This window comes from Populus alba, chromosome 17, assembly GCF_005239225.2.
Source record: "Populus alba chromosome 17, ASM523922v2, whole genome shotgun sequence".
NCBI lineage: Eukaryota > Viridiplantae > Streptophyta > Magnoliopsida > Malpighiales > Salicaceae > Populus > Populus alba.
In genome coordinates this window covers 19459342-19478327 of record NC_133300.1, presented here as the reverse complement: position 1 = coordinate 19478327, position 18986 = coordinate 19459342, and the positions used below count along the sequence as shown (strand labels likewise).

General features: G+C 33.6%; 3 protein-coding genes and 1 pseudogene across 3 annotated transcripts; 3 read left to right on the top strand and 1 right to left on the bottom strand.

Annotated features, from left to right (window-relative positions):
* Nucleotides 1–2516: 2516 nt before the first annotated feature.
* On the top strand, nt 2517–6552 carry LOC118031762 (phytoene synthase 2, chloroplastic). Its single transcript, XM_035036251.2, has 7 exons — nt 2517–2849; nt 2947–3655; nt 3771–3821; nt 4365–4537; nt 5012–5247; nt 5499–5691; nt 6232–6552. Exons 2-7 carry the CDS (start codon nt 3184–3186, stop codon nt 6412–6414), a joined length of 1308 nt encoding a protein of 435 aa, XP_034892142.1. The 5' UTR covers nt 2517–2849; nt 2947–3183; the 3' UTR covers nt 6415–6552.
* A 1360-nt stretch (nt 6553–7912) lies between these two features.
* LOC118031769 (glutathione S-transferase F12) lies at nt 7913–9680 on the top strand. Its single transcript, XM_035036262.2, has 3 exons — nt 7913–8126; nt 8491–8539; nt 9031–9680. Exons 1-3 carry the CDS (start codon nt 7980–7982, stop codon nt 9477–9479), a joined length of 645 nt encoding a protein of 214 aa, XP_034892153.1. The 5' UTR covers nt 7913–7979; the 3' UTR covers nt 9480–9680.
* Nucleotides 9681–10072: 392 nt separating this feature from the next.
* On the top strand, nt 10073–13631 carry LOC118031767 (glutathione S-transferase F11-like; annotated as a pseudogene).
* Nucleotides 13632–14745: 1114 nt separating this feature from the next.
* On the bottom strand, nt 14746–17056 carry LOC118031768 (probable inactive receptor kinase At1g27190). Its single transcript, XM_035036260.2, has one exon. The coding sequence runs from the start codon at nt 16911–16913 to the stop codon at nt 15093–15095; it is 1821 nt and encodes a 606-aa protein (XP_034892151.1). The 5' UTR covers nt 16914–17056; the 3' UTR covers nt 14746–15092.
* Nucleotides 17057–18986: the final 1930 nt, after the last annotated feature.

Genomic DNA, 18986 nt, shown 5'->3' with positions numbered 1-18986 from the left:
AAAAGCCCTACATCAAGTCAAACAGCCGTATACAATACATTATTTAAGCATATATAACAGTATTTGGATTGATCTTGTAAATATCTTTGATAATATTATTTTGGTATTTTAATTAATATTTTTGATTTTTTTTTCTATAAATAACACGATTCAGGATAATAATGACGAGATATGAATGTCTCATTTCCAAATCAAAACAAATACAAATTATATTATAATATCAGCATGTTTTTTTTTTTTTATTTCGGAACCTTTCCTACTTTTTTTTTTCCTTCAATTTTAATCAAATTTAATTATAATTAAATAATGAAAATTTTGTTTGAGGTATTTGTTTGAGATTGCATGAGTTAACCTCTTAACTTGTAATATTTATTTGAGATTAGAATAACTCTATAAAAAATAAATTGAGATAAATTATAAATATTAATTCAAAATTAATTAAATATCTAAAAATAAAATTGAAATGAAAAATAATAAATTCAATAAATTTTCTATTCATAATTTGTTAACTTGAATTCACATTAATAATGCTTAAGACATCACATGTGTAAACGAAAAAGAGTGAACATATCATAAACTAATTAAGCGAGTCTTTCTCTATTTAATTCAAAATCTTTGTTGTCACTCAATATTGATAGATCAGGTACCTGTTTTATATTGTAGAGGATTCGACAAACATTAGGGTTCCAACATGCGGGGGAAGCTCAAGAAATTTTAAATCCAATATTTTAACCACTCAAAAACATGCACTTGGTTACGCCAAGTTTTATTTTAAACATGATCATTTATTTTTGTAGAGAAAAATTTGCCCGACGCAACGTTTTTGGTCGAAAAAGACACATCGTTTAGAATCTAGTTATTATTGGTTACTGGAAAATCAAGAAAAATAGTTTTTAAATTTAAAAATCTATTTTCAACCCATTTTACTTAAAAATAACCAAACAATACCATCTCTTTCTATGCCACGTAATAACTCTTGAAAACCCAAAAATAGATTTAAAACAAAATTTTAATCCAAATTTAAAAAACTTTTCAAGTCTAGATCTAATATAACTCTCATAATCCGTTAAAGATTAAACAAAACTTACTGTTTATTGTCCAATGAAAAAGACAACAATGAGGCGTGTGTATATATATATATGTATTATATGTATATGTATATATGTATATGTATATATGTATGTATATAGAGTTGTAGTAGCCAAGTTGAAGAAGAAACACTTCCTTGATCAAACCCTAATACAACCAGCAAGTTACCCTGTCATTGGCCATGTATATTCCACGGGAAAAATACAGGCATTCAAGAAAACGAAAAGGATGAGAATAGTAATTAAAAAAAGGTGGCGGGCTACGTGTCTCAGAGAATACCTCTAACCCCATGAAGAACAAGTGTGAACACATCCACAAATCCCAACAATCGTGGTCCACACGTCACACAATCAGTTTACTTTTCCTTTACAACAAAACAAAAACCTAATTAGGGGTGCTCGATGCAGATTCTGTTTTTATTTTTGGATTTTTTTGAAATAATTTTTGGTCTGAAAATAACATTAAATTGATGTTTGTTTTAATGTTTCTTTTATGCGATTGATGTAAAGGGTAAAAATAAAAATTTTAAAAAATTATTTTAATATATTTTCAAGAAAAAATTATTTTACACCACATTTAAAATATTAAAAAATAATATAAATTATATATTAAGACTTTACTTTACAATTTAAATCATATCTTGAGATTTCTGATCTAATAAATTAAGTTTTAATGTTAAATTAGTTTTTTGATATGTTATTAAAGTTTTGATAACTAAATGATCATGAATTTAAATCTCATTATTTTTATTTATTTAAAAGAAATTAAACATAAAAGTAGTGTGTAGGTCCATGAAAATTTTAAATCTAAATAATTATTATTTGAAAAATTATATTAAAAAAATAATATAAATTATATTTTCAAAACTTATTTTAAATTATTGAATTAATTTTATTTTTAATTTTTTTTTTGACACGAAAACTCCTGGAAGGAAGAGAAAAGAAAACAATAAGAATTTCGACCTAACCCATTTCCATTGCTGGAGAAGGTGCCCCCCACCAATCAATCTTTTTTCTTTCTTTGCAGGAGCACTGGTATCTATAATAATATCCTCAGAGGATCTTCCTGGGGCTACTTTAACTGTTCATTCATCGTTCGCCACGTGTACATCTGCCCCCTCAATGGCCCAGGCCTTTTCTGCCACCCTTTTGATAACGTTATCCTCCATCGATTGGTGGATACGTCGACGTGTCCATCTCATTGAGATTTCATTGCTCTTTTCATAATTCCCTTTTTTGACCCACCAAAAAAAAATGTCCAAGTTCAAAGTTGGGTCAATGCTCCACCCGCAGCAGTAAACATCACTCAAATCGTTATACACATTAGTTCTTTGTTGCTTATGAAATGGCGATAAATTAGACTTATGTAATGCCGTCTTTTTTTTCATTTAATGGAGTTTTTGACAAGTCCATCCTTAATTGAACATATATTTTTTAAAATAAATTATTCATTAAATTCAAATCTGAGATAATATTACAAGCGACAAATACACTGCGCTTTCAAACTCAAAAGGTTTGGGTCACCAGCTTGAAACCAAATCCGGATACAAACGGGTTTATAGCCGGACAAGAACAAGAACAAAACAAAAACGTTGTCATTTTTTGTAGGAGCCTCTGGAAGGGTGGAGAGTTTGTTTAGTGGGCCGTTGTTAGTTTTTCAATTCATGAGAGGTCGGTACTTGTAAAAGAGTTGTTGTCTTAATTTATTGGTGAAAGTTCTTTGTTGTCAAGGGAGTGGTGCAAAAAAAAACAGCGAAAGAGGTTAGCTTTTTATCATCAGTTTATCATCACATAACATAATCTTTATCATCCTCGTTTTATATAGTTTATGGCTATGATTTCTTTTTTAATGTTTCAGTTACAGATAAGCTTAAACAAAGCTTCACTTGCTGGTGGTCTATAATGGGTTCATTTTGAAAAAGTTGGTTTGCTTTTCATGTGTAAGGGAAGTCAGCTAGCTACTTTTTATGAACCTCGCTTGTAAAGTTGAAGTGGGTTTATCTTGAAAAGAAGAAAACTTGTGTGTTTTGAGTGAATTGGGATTGTTGAAGGAGGTTCCCAGGAGAGTTTGGTAACAAAAAGACTAGTTTTTGAAATGACTGTAGCATTGTTTTGGGTTGGTAGTGCCAATCCAAGCACAGATGTTACCAATTGTCTTCGATTCCTGGATTCTGTCAGGGTTCTGGATTCAACGAAGTTTGGTAATTCTAGAGATCGGAGTTTGTTTTTTAAGCTTGGAGAAAAAAAGGGTAGGAAACAGGAATGGAAGTCATGCTCTGCCAATCCAGATTTGGGGTATTTAGGTGGTAGAAGTAATGGAAGCAAACTGCCTGTGATATCAAGCATGGTAGCAAGCCATGCTGGAGAAATGGCTGTTTTGTCATCCGAGGAGATGGTTTACAATGTGGTGCTGAAGCAGGCAGCTCTGGTTAAGAAAGAACTGAAGTCCAGAGGTGATCTGGATGTGAAACCAGATGCTGTTCTTCCAGGGACTTTGAGCTTGTTGAGTGAAGCTTATGATCGGTGTGGAGAAGTTTGTGCTGAGTATGCCAAGACTTTTTACCTGGGTTAGCTTCCTGTTGTTCAGTTAATGGAATTTTGATTTTTGGCTCTTGCTGGCTTTTGAATCTGTTATACGTTGTACTTGTGATTGGTTTTCTCATTTGCCTTTTGCTTTCTCAGGAACTCTGCTCATGACCCCTGAACGGAGAAGGGCTATTTGGGCCATATATGGTGAGTGATTTTCTCTTTTCACCTTGGAATATTCAGAGAATTTAGAAGTTGGAGGAGAGTGATTTCAATCCTATACAGCATACATGTGTTCTGATGGGATTTGATAATCAAATGATGAGCAAAGTATTCTGAAATAAAAAAGAGATGTTATTTTTGGGAGCTTATGAAATCATGGTGCTAATTGTGCAGCTAATTGTATATTATGTGAACCATAAGAACTTATCTTTTCCTGTCTAGGATATATGTCAAGCCTTAAGTGCTCTTTTCATGGAATTTATTTTTAAAATGTGATAATCATGTACTTGGAATTTTGAAGACAATATTTCTCGAAGAGAAATCAAGCATGCTGTGAACTGGTTACACTATCTAACACCTGATGCTTACCCTTAATATTATTCTTCCGATTCATGATTGAAATCAAGTTTGATCAGTTCTATATGGTATATGATATTCGAAGGTTATTGTCTATGAATGTAAGAGACGAAGACTCTCAAGACAGGGAATGAACCTTTTCCTTTCTTACAATGTTTTCTGCACATGTAGTGTGGTGTAGGAGGACCGATGAGCTTGTCGACGGGCCTAATGCTTCACACATTACACCAACAGCTTTAGATAGGTGGGAGGCAAGGTTGGAAGATCTTTTCCAAGGGCGTCCATTTGATATGATGGATGCTGCTCTAGCAGACACAGTTGGAAAATTTCCTGTTGATATTCAGGTTAGGCAGTACTTTCAAAATCAAAGTACTTCTCAATTGAAAAATAGTTACTCTGTTACCAATCAAAAATAATTTTGGCATTGCAAAATATCGTGCTTGCTGGCGACTTTAGTTTATTTCTATATGCAATGTGCAAGTAGCAGGCAGCTTGTATTTGAACTGTAATTTCCTTTGTAGCTGTAGATAATTCTGAGATTACTTTCCAACATGAATGTGGAGTGCCATTTCTGTGTTTATTGGGTACTCTCAGCGGTCATACTTTTCCGACTTGTTCTAGTAGCTATTGGAAACGGTTTTTTTTTTTAATCTGCAGTCATGTCCTAAAACTAGAATCTTAATTTGTTCACTTCACATGAATTCCATTACTATTTAATGTTAGTCACTTTAATGCAATGATACTATAAAAGCATTTCCAGTGATGTTGTGTCTAAGCGAGATTCATGTCTGATTTTTTTGTATGATACCTTGTTTCAGCCATTCAAAGATATGATTCAAGGAATGAGGATGGACTTGAGGAAATCAAGATACCAAAACTTTGATGAGCTCTATCTTTACTGTTATTATGTTGCTGGGACTGTTGGATTAATGAGTGTTCCAGTCATGGGCATTGCACCTGAATCACAGGCTTCGACTGAGAGTGTTTATAATGCTGCCTTGGCATTGGGGATAGCTAATCAGCTCACTAACATACTTAGGGATGTTGGAGAAGAGTAAGTGCAGAGTGTTGTCTGCTGCAAACTTGGAGTCACAATAAAAAAAAAAATACTTTGCACAAGCTGTCTAGAGCCTTCACTTTCTTTTTAGGGAGTCAATTGAGAAATAATCTAGAATTAAATGCTGCATTGAATAGTATCTTATGAACTAATTCTTGTCATGTATTTTTTTTTTTTTTTTTTCTTTGGTATGGTGAATCATCTTTTTGTATCCTTAGCTTTTCCTTTTCTGTTGACTTTGTTTGCAGTGCAAGAAGAGGAAGGGTTTATCTACCACAAGATGAGCTGACACAGGCAGGGCTTTCTGATGATGACATATTTGCTGGAAAGGTGACAGATAAGTGGAGAAACTTTATGAAGAATCAAATTAAGAGAGCAAGGATGTTCTTTGATGAGGCTGAGAAAGGAGTGACAGAATTGAGTGCTGCAAGTCGATGGCCGGTAAACAATCAAGAACTTCTATCGATATCTCAATAGCAAAATAATGAATCTTAACCTTTAGTGAACAATGGAAAAATGAATTAAAAATTAAAAAAAATGGAAATCATGAAACTAATTGAAGATCAAAAATCATCATTTGATTTTCTTTGAACACATGCACCTTAATCGACACAAAACCAGCTGTTTTCTGGTCTTTCGATGGCAATCACACACAAGAGAAGCCTGGCCAGGGAAGGTCATGGCTATTGTCCTCATTTATGGTTTTGCCCTTTTGTTTTGTTTTCGATATTTCTGTTGCGGTAAATAGGACCATGCTAAGCTTTATATATCCTACAATGTTCTCATGATTACCAAGATCAGAAATTCATCTTTTCAGCAATCGAACGATTTAGCATTGTGATCACGCCAAACTAACGGAAGGATCAGCATTTCCGACTGAGAAATTTAGAATCGTAGCTAGGATGTTCTTTCGATAATCATCGATAGTATCTTTTCCGCCTACTCTTGCTTATGATTGCGCAATGTTTTCGGATGTTGCAGGTTTGGGCATCCTTGCTGCTATATCGCCAAATACTAGACGAGATAGAGGCTAACGATTACAACAGCTTCACAAAGAGGGCATATGTGAGAAAAGCCAAGAAGATAGTTGCTTTGCCAGTTGCATATGCAAAATCCCTCATTAGTCCATCATCGCTAGTGCCATCTCCTCTGGCAAAAACATAAACTGCAATATGAACTTGAAACTCGAGTATTTTATACCTAGTGGATAAAATGGTTTAAATATTGTATTGTATACCAGCATGCAAGTATTACATTGAAAGTTAGAATGAAATTCAATTACATTTGAAGGCTTGAACCCTACAGTGAATTGCAAAGAGCGAAACAAGATCACTTGGTTAGGCATTTTGCATTTCTAGCAACAGATTGGATGGCCTTCCTCTAGTGTTTCCAGAGTAATGTGGCCTTTGCTTTTAGGTCCATGTAGAGCTAACAAGATTTGAAGATCAACACAAGACAAGTCACCAAGTGAAAGAACAAGAGAAGAAGAAGAGTGTAAAATATATCATTACCAAATTCTAAATGGTTGATCCACGCAGTACTTTTTCCTCCCTGTAGATTCCACATTTGAAACAAACGCCAGGAAATGGATTCGGGAATGTTCATCAGAAATTACTTGAATGCAATGAAGGGAAGATAATCATTCAAGATGAAAGAATTGTAATTAATATATGCTGTGTCCAAATCGGGCAAAAAGACCTTGCGTGCTGCAACGCTTACGGAAAGAGACTTCAGGTGACCTTGACCTCGGGTGTGTTTTGAAGCGCTTTGCTTATGTTTTTAGAAGTTTTTTTTAATAATTTAAATGTGTTAATATTAAAATATAAATATTAAAAAAAAATTATTTGGATATATTTTAAATAAAAGATTATTTTAAAAAGTATCTTGTATCATAATCTTAAACACACACTTTATAATATAAATAAAATCAAAATTAATATTATAAATTTGGTTCCGTCTATAACCTCAACTTTGAGTGGTGTCATGGATTGAACATTTTAATTCAGGTTGATGTGTCATAACTTAAAACATTATAATTTGAACTTTGTTTTGATGGAATTTATTTATTAAGTGTATTGGATTTGACAATTAAATTTCAGAAACTCAACCTGAAGTAGGTATAATCAAATTTAATAACATTCAATCAAATATATAAAAAAGTATTTTATATGTTTTTTTTTTATAATCTTGAACTAAGGATAATTAAAATCATTAAAAATACATTTTCATCTTTAAAAGAAAATCAATTTTACTCACGTTATAATTACTAGCTACTTATATAAAGTAGGTGTGATATCGTTTAGTAGACGATAATTTTCAAAATATATTTGGATATAAAAAAGATACCATTAATATTTTTATTAAAAAAAAAACTTTCAACTAAATACTATACATTAATGATTATGTACAATATTCATCCACGTGAACCGAAATAATTTAAAGTTCCCAAAGTTTGGCCTCCACCAACCGGTTGTTCTTGCATGTGACAACCCCCATAACCATAAAATGGGAAGAATTCATTCGATGTTGCTTTGACTTGCTTGGCAAGCCTCGAGTTCTTGTGGCAGAGCTCACGTGACAACCCCCGGCTTGTAACCAACGATATTCTTCTATAAATATGACCATATTGGGATCTGTACTGAAAATTATCTATCCTTCTTAATTTGGGAAAGCTCAAGATTCTCTTTGTTTTATTTAGTGAGTGGTAAGTTTCAGAGAATTCATCGATCATGGTTGTTAAAGTGTATGGTCCTGCCATGGCTGTTTGCCCACAAAGGGTCATGGCTTGCCTCTTAGAGAAAGGAGTGGAATTTGATCTTGTACATGTTGATCTTGATTCCGGTGAGCAGAAGCTACCTGAATTCCTCCTCAAACAGGTAGAGAGAACGTTATTGCAAGCTACTTTGGCTTGCCTCTCTCTCATGATTATTTTTTTATGAAACGATATCTTCTTATAAAAATATTTATTTATAAAAAATGGTTAAAGATGTCTTCGAACCAATTCATATGAAACGAAGTTGTGTTTCCTGATGGTATCATATATATAAAAATAAGGTTATTAATTTGGTGTATTTTTAAAAATTGAGAGAAAGGGAGGAGAATATTCGCAATGATTATTAGTTTTGTTTGTATGCTGAAATAATTAAATCATGAAAATTGTATAACTCTGTTTTTTAGAGCACATATAACTCCTTATTCGATGAATTATTGATGTAATTATTTGCATATTTTCTTTTCCAGCCTTTTGGGCAAGTTCCTGTTGTTGAAGATGGTGATTTCAAGCTTTTTGGTAAGAGTGACGGTATCATCTTTTTGTTTTTATTCTCATAAAATAATCTTTTTTTTCTTTTTATTATTTTCATCTCTAGTTTTTTATTTATTCTAGAAAATACTTTTTATGGGAATTAAGTAAACAAGTTTATTAAATATTTTTTTTTTAAAAAGGGCCATTTTTTTACTTAAATTTAAAATTATATAGAAGGAATATTACTATCACGTGAATAAAAAAATCCTTATTTTTAAATGAAGAACTTGAAAATAAAAGAAAAGAAAAAACTAATTTGGTATTCTTTTAGTTTTCTAGAAAAACTAGAAAACACGTGTTTTGAATAAAACAATTTTCATTTTCAATTAATAAATATTTCTTAATGTTTTGTTTCTGAGAATAACTTTCTGAAAAACTGAATGAATTTCCAATTTCGTTTTTCATAATTGGTAAACATCATTTAATGAATCTATAATCTTTTTTTTCTGTGGGTGTTTTCTCAAATTTTCCTTCAGAGTCCAGAGCAATCATAAGATACTATGCAACAAAGTATGAAGACCGTGGACCTAATCTGCTTGGAAATACACTAGAAGAGAAAGCTCTGGTAGATCAATGGCTAGAAATTGAAGCCCACAACTTCAATGATCTGGTGTTCAACATAGTCTTCCAAGTTCTAATCCTGCCCAGAATTGGGCAGCAAGGTGACTCCGAGCTGGTCAAGACTTGCGAGGAAAAGCTAGAGAAGGTGTTGGATGTGTATGAGCAAAGGTTGTCCAAGAGCAAATATTTAGCCGGAGATAGCTTCACTCTTGCTGATTTAAGCCACCTGCCGGCCACCAGATACCTAGTCAACGAAGCTGGATTAGGGCACTTGGTGAAGGACAGAAAGAAATTGAATGCTTGGTGGGAGGACATTTCAAGCAGGCCTGCTTGGAAGAAACTGATGAATCTTGCTGGCTTCTAGCGACCAACTTGTCGACGTTTGTTGAGCAATTTGCTTATATAATGTGTTTTTCGTTTTCGTTTTCTTTTTTAATTTGTCCTGCTTTGGTGTGAATAAAGTCATGCAAACGATGCAAGTATCGACAAAGTAAACGTCATTGAAATTAAGGATGTTTGGGCCCTATTATATCACATAAAATATAAGAAATATTGGCAAAATGAAGCTCACCTCTTCCTTCTACGCATTTGTCAATTTGTTTTTATTTGTTTTTTAAATTATGCATGCAGATTGCCAGTTATCGATATCATCTGATGCAAGTACACGCACCAAATCTGAAACCTGCCATGTTTTTCTTATACCCTGCATCCTGGCTATAAATAATCTTACAAGCTATTACCATGGCTGACTCCTGCGTACGTAGGTGAAGAGAGTATTCTCTTAAAAAACCACTGACGTCGTCCACACCATGCATGTAAACGAAGTAAAGAAATATCCCTATCACCCTTACCACGATTTACATATCACGACAACATCTCCCTTACCATTTTATTAGACTCTCTCTGCGCTTCTTTTGGTTGATCCTTCTCCTTCATTACGCTAACTTAACTACTGAAATGTCCTCTAAGAACATACGAGGGCTTGCTTTGCAGGTAACCCTCAGCTCATTAATCCATTATCGGTCGGGAAATGCCCATACCCACTTGAACTTTCCGGCAGCTTCATTAACAATAAAGCATAACAGCAATACAGTGGTCGGTTGAATTGAAATAAAAAGAGGTCAATGGTTGAGGGTGGGGTCAAGAACATGTGCTCATGCAATCAAAGGACATGAGTGGTGCCCTAAGAAGAGCCCACTGGTAGACGGTGGCCGGCCCTAGTTCTTGTGGTAGAAGTGTACGTCCGTTTTTAGACTAGCATATATCTATATATTTAACCAAAGATATTTTACTATAAATTGTATAGGCTAGGCTTGCCTTCTTAAGAAAGGAGTGGAATTTGATCATGAACATGTTGATCTTGATTCTGGTGAGCAGAAGCTACCTGAATTCCTCCTCAAACAGGTAGAGAGAAAGTTAGTGCAAGAATGCCTATACATGTAAGAGAATTATATTTATTTAATTGATAAAGATATTTTTGAACCAACTTACATGTCAATTGCAACGAAATCAAGGAAATTTTATTTCATAATTATGTTATATAAAAAATAAGATCATTTGATATATTTCTAAATTAAGAGGAAAAAAAAGGAGGAAAATGAAACAGAATTAATGATTTTAATTTTGTTTTGCAGATAATATTTAATGATTGCTTGTGCTTGTACACTGAAATAATTAAATCATGAAAATTGTAGGACTCCTTTTTTAGGGGTTAAGGCACATGAATTGTTGGTATAATTTAATATTTTTTCTACCCTTTTGGGCAAGCTCTCGTTGTTGAAGATGGAGCTTACAAACTTTTTGCTACACTATCAGATTTAATAGTTTATAATTATAATTAAGTTTATTGGCTAAGAAATAATTTAATATTTTAATAAATATAAAATATATTAAAAAAATTAGAATTAATTGGTGCGTTTCAAAGTATATGCCAAAGATTAGGGGATGCCATAAAATACGTCATATAGCAACTATATATATATATATATATATTTTTTTTTTTGATATGTCATTGGAATCGTTGCAATGTTTTCTTCTTGTTGGGGCGGTATGTGGCGTCATTGGTAAGATGGTTTGTCGTCAAAGGTGTTTTCTTTTTATTTTTTATTTTCTCTCTCTCATCCTTTTAAAAGTCATACTGGTTATTTAAAATTTCAAAGCTATTTTTTTATTTATTGAGATTTTAACTTTGATTTTTATTCTTTTAATTTTTAATTTTTGTTCTTAGCTTCTTTTTTTTTTTAATTTCAGTCTATTTTCAATTTCATCCTTCAATCCTAATTTATTACATGTTATTTTTTCCAATTTGATTTTCATTCTTTTAATTGTTTTTTATCCTTTTATTAAAAAAATTATTAGTTTTCCTCTAATTTATTTTTTTATTTCAATTTTGATCCTTATTCTTTTAATTACTATTTTTTGTTTTGAATCTTTTTATATAATGGATTTTTTCCTTCTATTTCATCCTTCAATATCTAATTGGTTGGAAATTAGACTTCATGGTTTTTCCAAGTTAACGATCCGAGTCACAAGTTTGAAAATTTGACGTGAGTTGATTTTTTTATTATTATTATTAAAAAAATTTTATTTCATCATTTGACATTAGTTTTTTTTTTTTAAATAGACTTTGTGATTTTTTTTTTATTTTTTTTATTAAGTTATTCTGATTTCATGATCTAGGCCACATGTTTGGTGGGTTAACTCGAGTTGGTTGATCCTGTTTATGGGGACGCTTTTTTTAAAAGAAATTTTAATCTTCTTTTGGTTTCATCCTTCAAATTTTATTATTTTTTTAAATTAATCTTCATCATTTTTCCTATTTAGGCTTTTATTAGTTATCCCATTACCATGATCCAGGTCGCGGGGTTTGATCATTTTACCTGGTTTTGATTGTTTTTTATGTCCTTTGCCTTTGATTTTTTTTTTTCCAGTCTCATTCTTCTATAATTGGTTTGTTGGGAATTAAGTTTTGCGATTTTTTTTTCTATTCTTTCTATATATCGGGTTATCCAACCTTTATTACCCGAGCTACAGTTTTGTCAAGCTAACTCGGGTTGACTCGAGTTTTTTTATTTTCTTTATTCAATTTTATGCTTCCATATTTATTTAGCTAAGAATAGAGCTACATCATTTTTTCCCCTTTGATTTTTTTTTTCAGTGATCATTTTTTTATTTGATTAATTTATTGTAATTTCTTTTTTATATATATTATTTAATTAAAATAAAACCATTTCCCCCCTTCTTTACAACGCAGTTGTTGCTCTTGAACATCATTTATTTATTTTTTACAAACAAAATAATTAGGCCTCCTGGTGGAGCATGGATCCACCGTCCACGGATCTAGTAAGATTCTAGGCAACCCAGTATGCAGACCGTGGTCCAAATCTACATGGAACTACACTAGAAGAGAAAGCTCTGGTAGATCAATGGCTAGAGGTTGAAGCCCACAATTTCAATGATCTGGTCTTCAATATATATATGTATATATATATGTATATGTTGTATGTATGTATATGTTTGTATGTATGTATGTGTTTGTATGTATGTATGTATGTATATGTATTCTTTCAAGCTGTGATCCTCCCAAGAAGGGGGTCCGAAAGGTGACTCCAAGCTGGCCGAAACTTAAAAAGGAAAAGCTAGAGAAAGTTTTGGATGTGTATGAGCGAAGGTTGTCTAAGAGCAAATATTTTGCTGGAGATAACTTCAGGCTTGCTGATTTAAGCCGTCTTCCTGCCACTAGATACCTAGTCAGTGAACCTGGATTAGGGCACTTGATGAAGGAGAAGAGAGAAAGTGAATGCTTGGTGGCCGGAAGACATTTCAAGCAGGCCTGCATGGAAGAAATTGATTAAACTTGCTGTTGCCAGTTATCGGTCATCTAACGCAAGTTCACATGCTAAATCTGAAACTTGCCATGTTTTTCTATCTTCTATATCCTGGCCTGTGAATGAATTTCACCATTGGAGCTTCCCTGCCCTTCTTCTACAATAAAGCATAACAGCAGCAGCGTGGTTGGTTGAATTGAAATCTACCTCAGAAGAGGTCACTGGTAGAGGATGGGGTCAAGAACATGTGCTCATGCACCAAGGACACGAGCAATGCCCCTAATCCAGGCACAGAAGAGACATATACTACTTGCATAGAAGGACGTACAGGATGTATGCATAAAGTTTGCTCAGCCCCACATGCTCGTTTGGGTTCAAAAGGCACCATTCATGGTCCCAACCAAAAAAGCCAGGTCAAAATCAATGCATATGATCCAGACAATCTTGACTTTCGAACTCACTCTTTTTCGGACAAGTATAAATGTTATCACGAGAAGGTTGTGCTTCTGAGATGTAAAAGAATCTTCTTCATCTCTGTTGAGGATTTATGAGCTTAATAAAATGAGCAGGACCACGAAGTTGGAGACGCCAGTGGAAGATTAATACGGTCACGGATTAGGGATGCAATTACTGCTGCCAAAGGTTGGTTCCAGAGGAGTTGTTGCTCCACCTCTCCAGAAGCTCACTGACACTAATGTGTTTGTGGTAGTTTTTGCAGTTGTGGTTTGAGAACAAATTGTAATTTTTCGTATCAAGATTTCAAGAGAGTTTACCTATATAACCATGGTTAGAACAAAACATAGATTCAAACACATCAGCAACCTCTAGAGGTAACATACTCCTAATTTCGAGCTTGAAGGGATTCACTTTCCATCTCCTTGTGGTTGTAAATAAATAAATCTACTGCATTGCTGCATAGTTACTGAAATAATCCAGAACCAGAACATTCAAGGCATTTTAGGAGATAGCCTGTATGGATCAGTTAAAGGTACTGGGTGTCTACATCTCCAGCTGCAGTGGAAGACTAATTTTGGGGCGACATCATCATAGCTTGAGGCAGACATTAAGGACAAGTGATATCTTAGCTCTACGATTTTTGAAGGAAACTTATCTTTTGGGATCAGTTGGTACTACGAGCAGTTGTTTCAACACAGAATCTTAAAAGGCAAGCAATAATGAGCTATTTCATTCAATAACAGTGAAACAGAGAAGGCATATCAATGGCATCAGTTTAGTACTGGAGAACTTGCTCCATTTTCCCTCGAGATCATTAAACCTTTTTGATGATATTAGAGAGTAATGGAGACACACCTTCATGATGGTTTTATCTAGAAGCCCTAATACTGAGAATTAGAAACAAAATGCAGTTCGTAAGTCTTTCGAAGCTGAAGTTTCAACTGGAAACTTGCACTAAAACTTTCAACCTCCTTCAAATCAAGCTTCTTCGTCGCAATTGCAACACCTTGTTCATTGTACTAGAGAGAAACATGATGATCGATTACATTGAGTATACCCTCTAGTCCTATTACGCAGGCATCTAGAATTCTTAAACTATGCAGGTGAATCTTCATTTGATTTGCACACGCATAATCCAAGCATTGCAAAATCATGCAAGGTGAAAATGAAAACTTTTAAGTTCATTGAACAATAAATATCAGAAATCTTGGGACATCAAGAAACAACGGATCTGATCAGACTGATCATGGATAGAACGCTTCTCAGATATGCAGACATATCAGATCCTCAACTTCTCACGATTTGGCAAAATATTAGCGTAAAAGATAACCACCCACACAAAAAAAATCAGCAAATACATGAAAATAGAATATAGAATACAGGCCATCCCTTATGTCACATGAACATAGCAACATCTTCAATAATTATGATAAAACGCTTTCCCAGTAGAAACATTCTACAAATGACAGATCAATTCAGAAGTTTTGCAGGGGGGAAATGAGAAATTTCCTAGGCTACATAGAAGGTACGGTGCCTGATGCCTCATGTAATGTACATAATTATCCAATAATCAAGCACAATGACGAGGAGCATACCAAAGTCTTCCAAAACATAGCATGAATGCAAAGATGCCAATATCCTACTATTTTTCTTCACAAGGATAAATTTTTTTTGTTCTTCTTGTTCTGCCTATGCTACTCCTTGTAATCAGGATCTTGTTTGCCAAAGATCAGTGGGAATTCATCGTATTGATCAGAGAAACCATGTTTCTCAGCCAAACCCTTCAGAGACTCGTAGACTTGGTACATTGAAGGCCTGTCCTTGGGCCTGGAAACAACACAGCTCCAAGCAACCCTCAAGAACTGCATAATCTCATCATCATGACCTTTCCCAGTTAGAGCTTTATCAATGGCATCCTTGCTTCGACCAGTGCTCACCAATTGATTAACCCAATCCACCAAATTCCCTTTGAATCCTTCCTCTTCATTATTGACATCTAAAGCTTTCTGTCCAGTTACCAACTCCAAAAGCACAACACCAAAGCCATAAACATCACCTTTCAATGAGGCAACCATTGTGCTGGAATACTCAGGAGCAATGTACCCAAACTCCCCAAGATCTCCATTAACATAAGAACTATCATTAGAATCAGGAGAACTAATCAACCTTGCCAACCCAAAATCAGTAATCCTTGCATCAAAATCATCATCAAGAAGTATCACGTTGGAACTAATATACTGGTGAATATAAGGTGGATCGCACCCATGGTGAAGCCAGGCAAGTCCTCTTGTTGCGCCAACACCAACCCTCACCCTCGTAGGCCAATCCAAAACACTAGACTGACTAATACCAAACCCACTCCCATGCAATTGAGAATATAAAGTCCCATTAGGCATATGCTTATACACCAAGAGCTTTTCCACTTCAACAGCACAATAACCCAACAATGGCACCAAATTCGGATGCCTAAGCTCCCCTAACCTATTCATCTCACCCCTAAATTGCTTCTCACCAAGTTTGCAAGCATTAAGCCTCTTAATAGCGAGACTAGATCCATCAGGCAAATCCGCCTTATACGAATCCCCAGTTCTCGTTGAAATCACAATATTCTCAAAATCAAAACTATTAGTAGCAGCCAAAATATCAGCCAGCTTGATCTTAACAATAGGTTTTTGAAACAACGTCACCTGTACTAGCTTATGTGACCTAAGCAACTCGATCCAACTAGGATCAGCACCCTTAACGCCGCCGACACCAGAACCTCTCTTTCTCTTACCTCCCCTAACAAACAGCCACCACCAAATTACAAACCCCAAAATCAATGAACCACCAGCCCCAACAACCCCAGCAACAATGATAATGCCAAGACTCTTACTACTCAACCCACCACACTTCGCTAGCGGCTTACCGCACAATCCATCATTCCCATCAAAATCATCCTTCGGAAAAGCCCCCAATTCATCCGGTATCGAACCAGACAGTTTATTAGACGCCACTGAAAACGTTTTCAACCGATCAAGGCGACCAAGACCAAAAGGAATCGAACCAGTCAACTGATTTCCACTCAAAATCAAATTATTCAAGAACTTACAATTCACAATCTCCGGCGGGATCGGACCGGAAAATTTGTTCCCGGAGAGATCAAGAGAGACTATATAAGGCAACCAGTTACAAATCTCAGGTGGGATCGGCCCTGAAAGATCATTGTTTGAAAGATCCAGTGTTGTTAAGCTATGACAGTACTTGAGAGACTCCGGTAACTTGCCTGAAAGCTGGAAAGACGATAGCTGAAGACTGATGATTCGGTTCTCCTTCTCGTTCCAGCAAGAAACACCATTGAGTTTACAAACGAAAGCAACTGAGTTGTTGTTGAAAGTCCAGGAAGTGAGTCGACTCAGTGGGTCAGTAAAGGACTTCTTGACCCCTTCAAGACAGGTGATATCATCTTCTATGGAGAAAGATAAGGCGAAGAGGGAGAGTAGTAGAGAGAGGGAAATGAGGGTCTTCTTCTTCATTTCTTAAAGCTGAGATCTTGAGGTGTTTCTAGAGAGAGATTTAGGGCTCGTTAGTAAGAGAAGGAAGAGGAAAAAAATGGATGGCCATTGATTGAGTTAGAGGGGGTTCCTATGGACATGGTGTTTGCTTTTTTAGAAGACAACCTAAGCGGTTAAAAAAGGGGGAGACTGCAAGTAATCAAACGAAATTATTTTTTGCATTGAGCGACTAAAGTCCTTGTATTTTGAACATTAGTCTAACTTAGTCCTTTATATTAAAACACCTATAACATAGTCCTTTGACTCATTTTTACCATTGATATAATAAGGGGGCGCCGTGCTGCGGTCTATATTTTGCTTTAAATATAAATTTAAAAGTATTTAATTAATTAATATATACCACGGCAGAAGTAGAAGATAAGAATTTTAGTTAGAGGTACCTAATTAGAGAAAAAATTCCAGGATGAGATAAAATTTAAAACTTTCTAGTTTTAGGGTTAAAATTAAAAATTATTGAAAGGGGTTGAAATTTTTTTTTCTTTGATCGCCGAGGATCCTGCCAGTCCTCTGGTTTGCATGGATTATACTAAAAAAAATTCTCTTAAAATCTTGATTAAAAAAAATTATATTTTTTTTATATATTATTTTTAAATTTATTTTTTAAAAATTACAACTATAAAAATATCACAATATTAAATCAAGTCAATTTTTGAATAATAATACTAAGTTAATCTCTTAAATTTAGCACCAGATTTAAGACTAAATATGAAATATATCACTTTGAATATCAGGAAAATCTTTTCTTAAAATTTGATCATTTTATTTTATTAAATTTCTCTCCTAATTTTGATGTTTCACTAGAAAGTTAATTCACCAAAAAGGTACGTGCGGGGTTAAGTGAAAGAACCAACAAATGTTATATAAAGATAATGGTAATAAGAAATCAAGGGATCAAGTTATAGATTTTCGAAACTGAAGAACCAAAGTTATAATCAAGTTTCCGCTAAGAAAACAAATAAAGTTAAAATCTAGGGTCTAAAGAATAATTTATCATTTTATTTTATCCATAGTACCATAATGTCATGACTTGTAGACAAAGTTATTAAAACCAACTCTATTTAAGGCTCCGATAACGAATTAAACAAATTAATTTAAGTTGGTATGAATAAATTTAAAATAATAATATGGCACTATTTAAAAAAAAAATTAAATTTTGACCAAATTATTAATTTATCTATTTAGCATAACGAATTTTACTCAGTTAATTATATATAATTTAATTTAAATTAAATCTAGAATTAAGGATATATCATATGATTTGTTATATTGGTTAATTTATATATTTTTTTAATAAAGTTTGTGCTTAGAAAAGAAACAAAGTTAAAATTCCTTTATCATTTTTAAATCCAGAGAATAATTTATCATTTTTAAATCCATAATACTATAGCATCATGACTTCTAGATTGACTAGGCTCTCTATAATTTTGAAGAAAAAAAATCAACAAATCAAATAAGAGGCCTTGTTTGTTTTTCGAAAAGTAGTTTTCGAGAAACCATTTTCCAAACTTTCCTGTGTTTGGTTTGTCATTATGAAAGTTGGTCAACGGAAAACAATTTCTGAGCGGAAAATAATTTCGGCCAGCGGAAAACACTTTCCGGTCAACTTTCCAGTCAATTTTAGTAAAAAAAAAAATTGACTTGGTTTTCAGGAAAGTGTTTTCCTTTTAGCTGTGTTTGTTTTCCGGAAAGTGGTTTCCGGGAAAGCACTTTCCAAACTAGTAGGAAAGCTGGTCAATTTTCCAGTAAAAGAAAAATTTGGCTTGGTTTTCAGGAAAGTGTTTTCCTGAAAAATTGAGGGGAAAACATTTTCCCGCACAATTATTTTTATAATTTATTTGCTTTTTTATCATTTTTTATTGAAATTTTTTATTTATCAAATTTGATCCTCATTCTTTTGATTGTTACTTATTTTATTTGAAATAATTTATGAAATGTTGATTATTATTATTTTAATTTCTTCATTTTTCATTTTTTTTTAATTTTTTAGATTTGATCCCTATTATTTTGATTATTATTTATTTTATTTGAGATAAA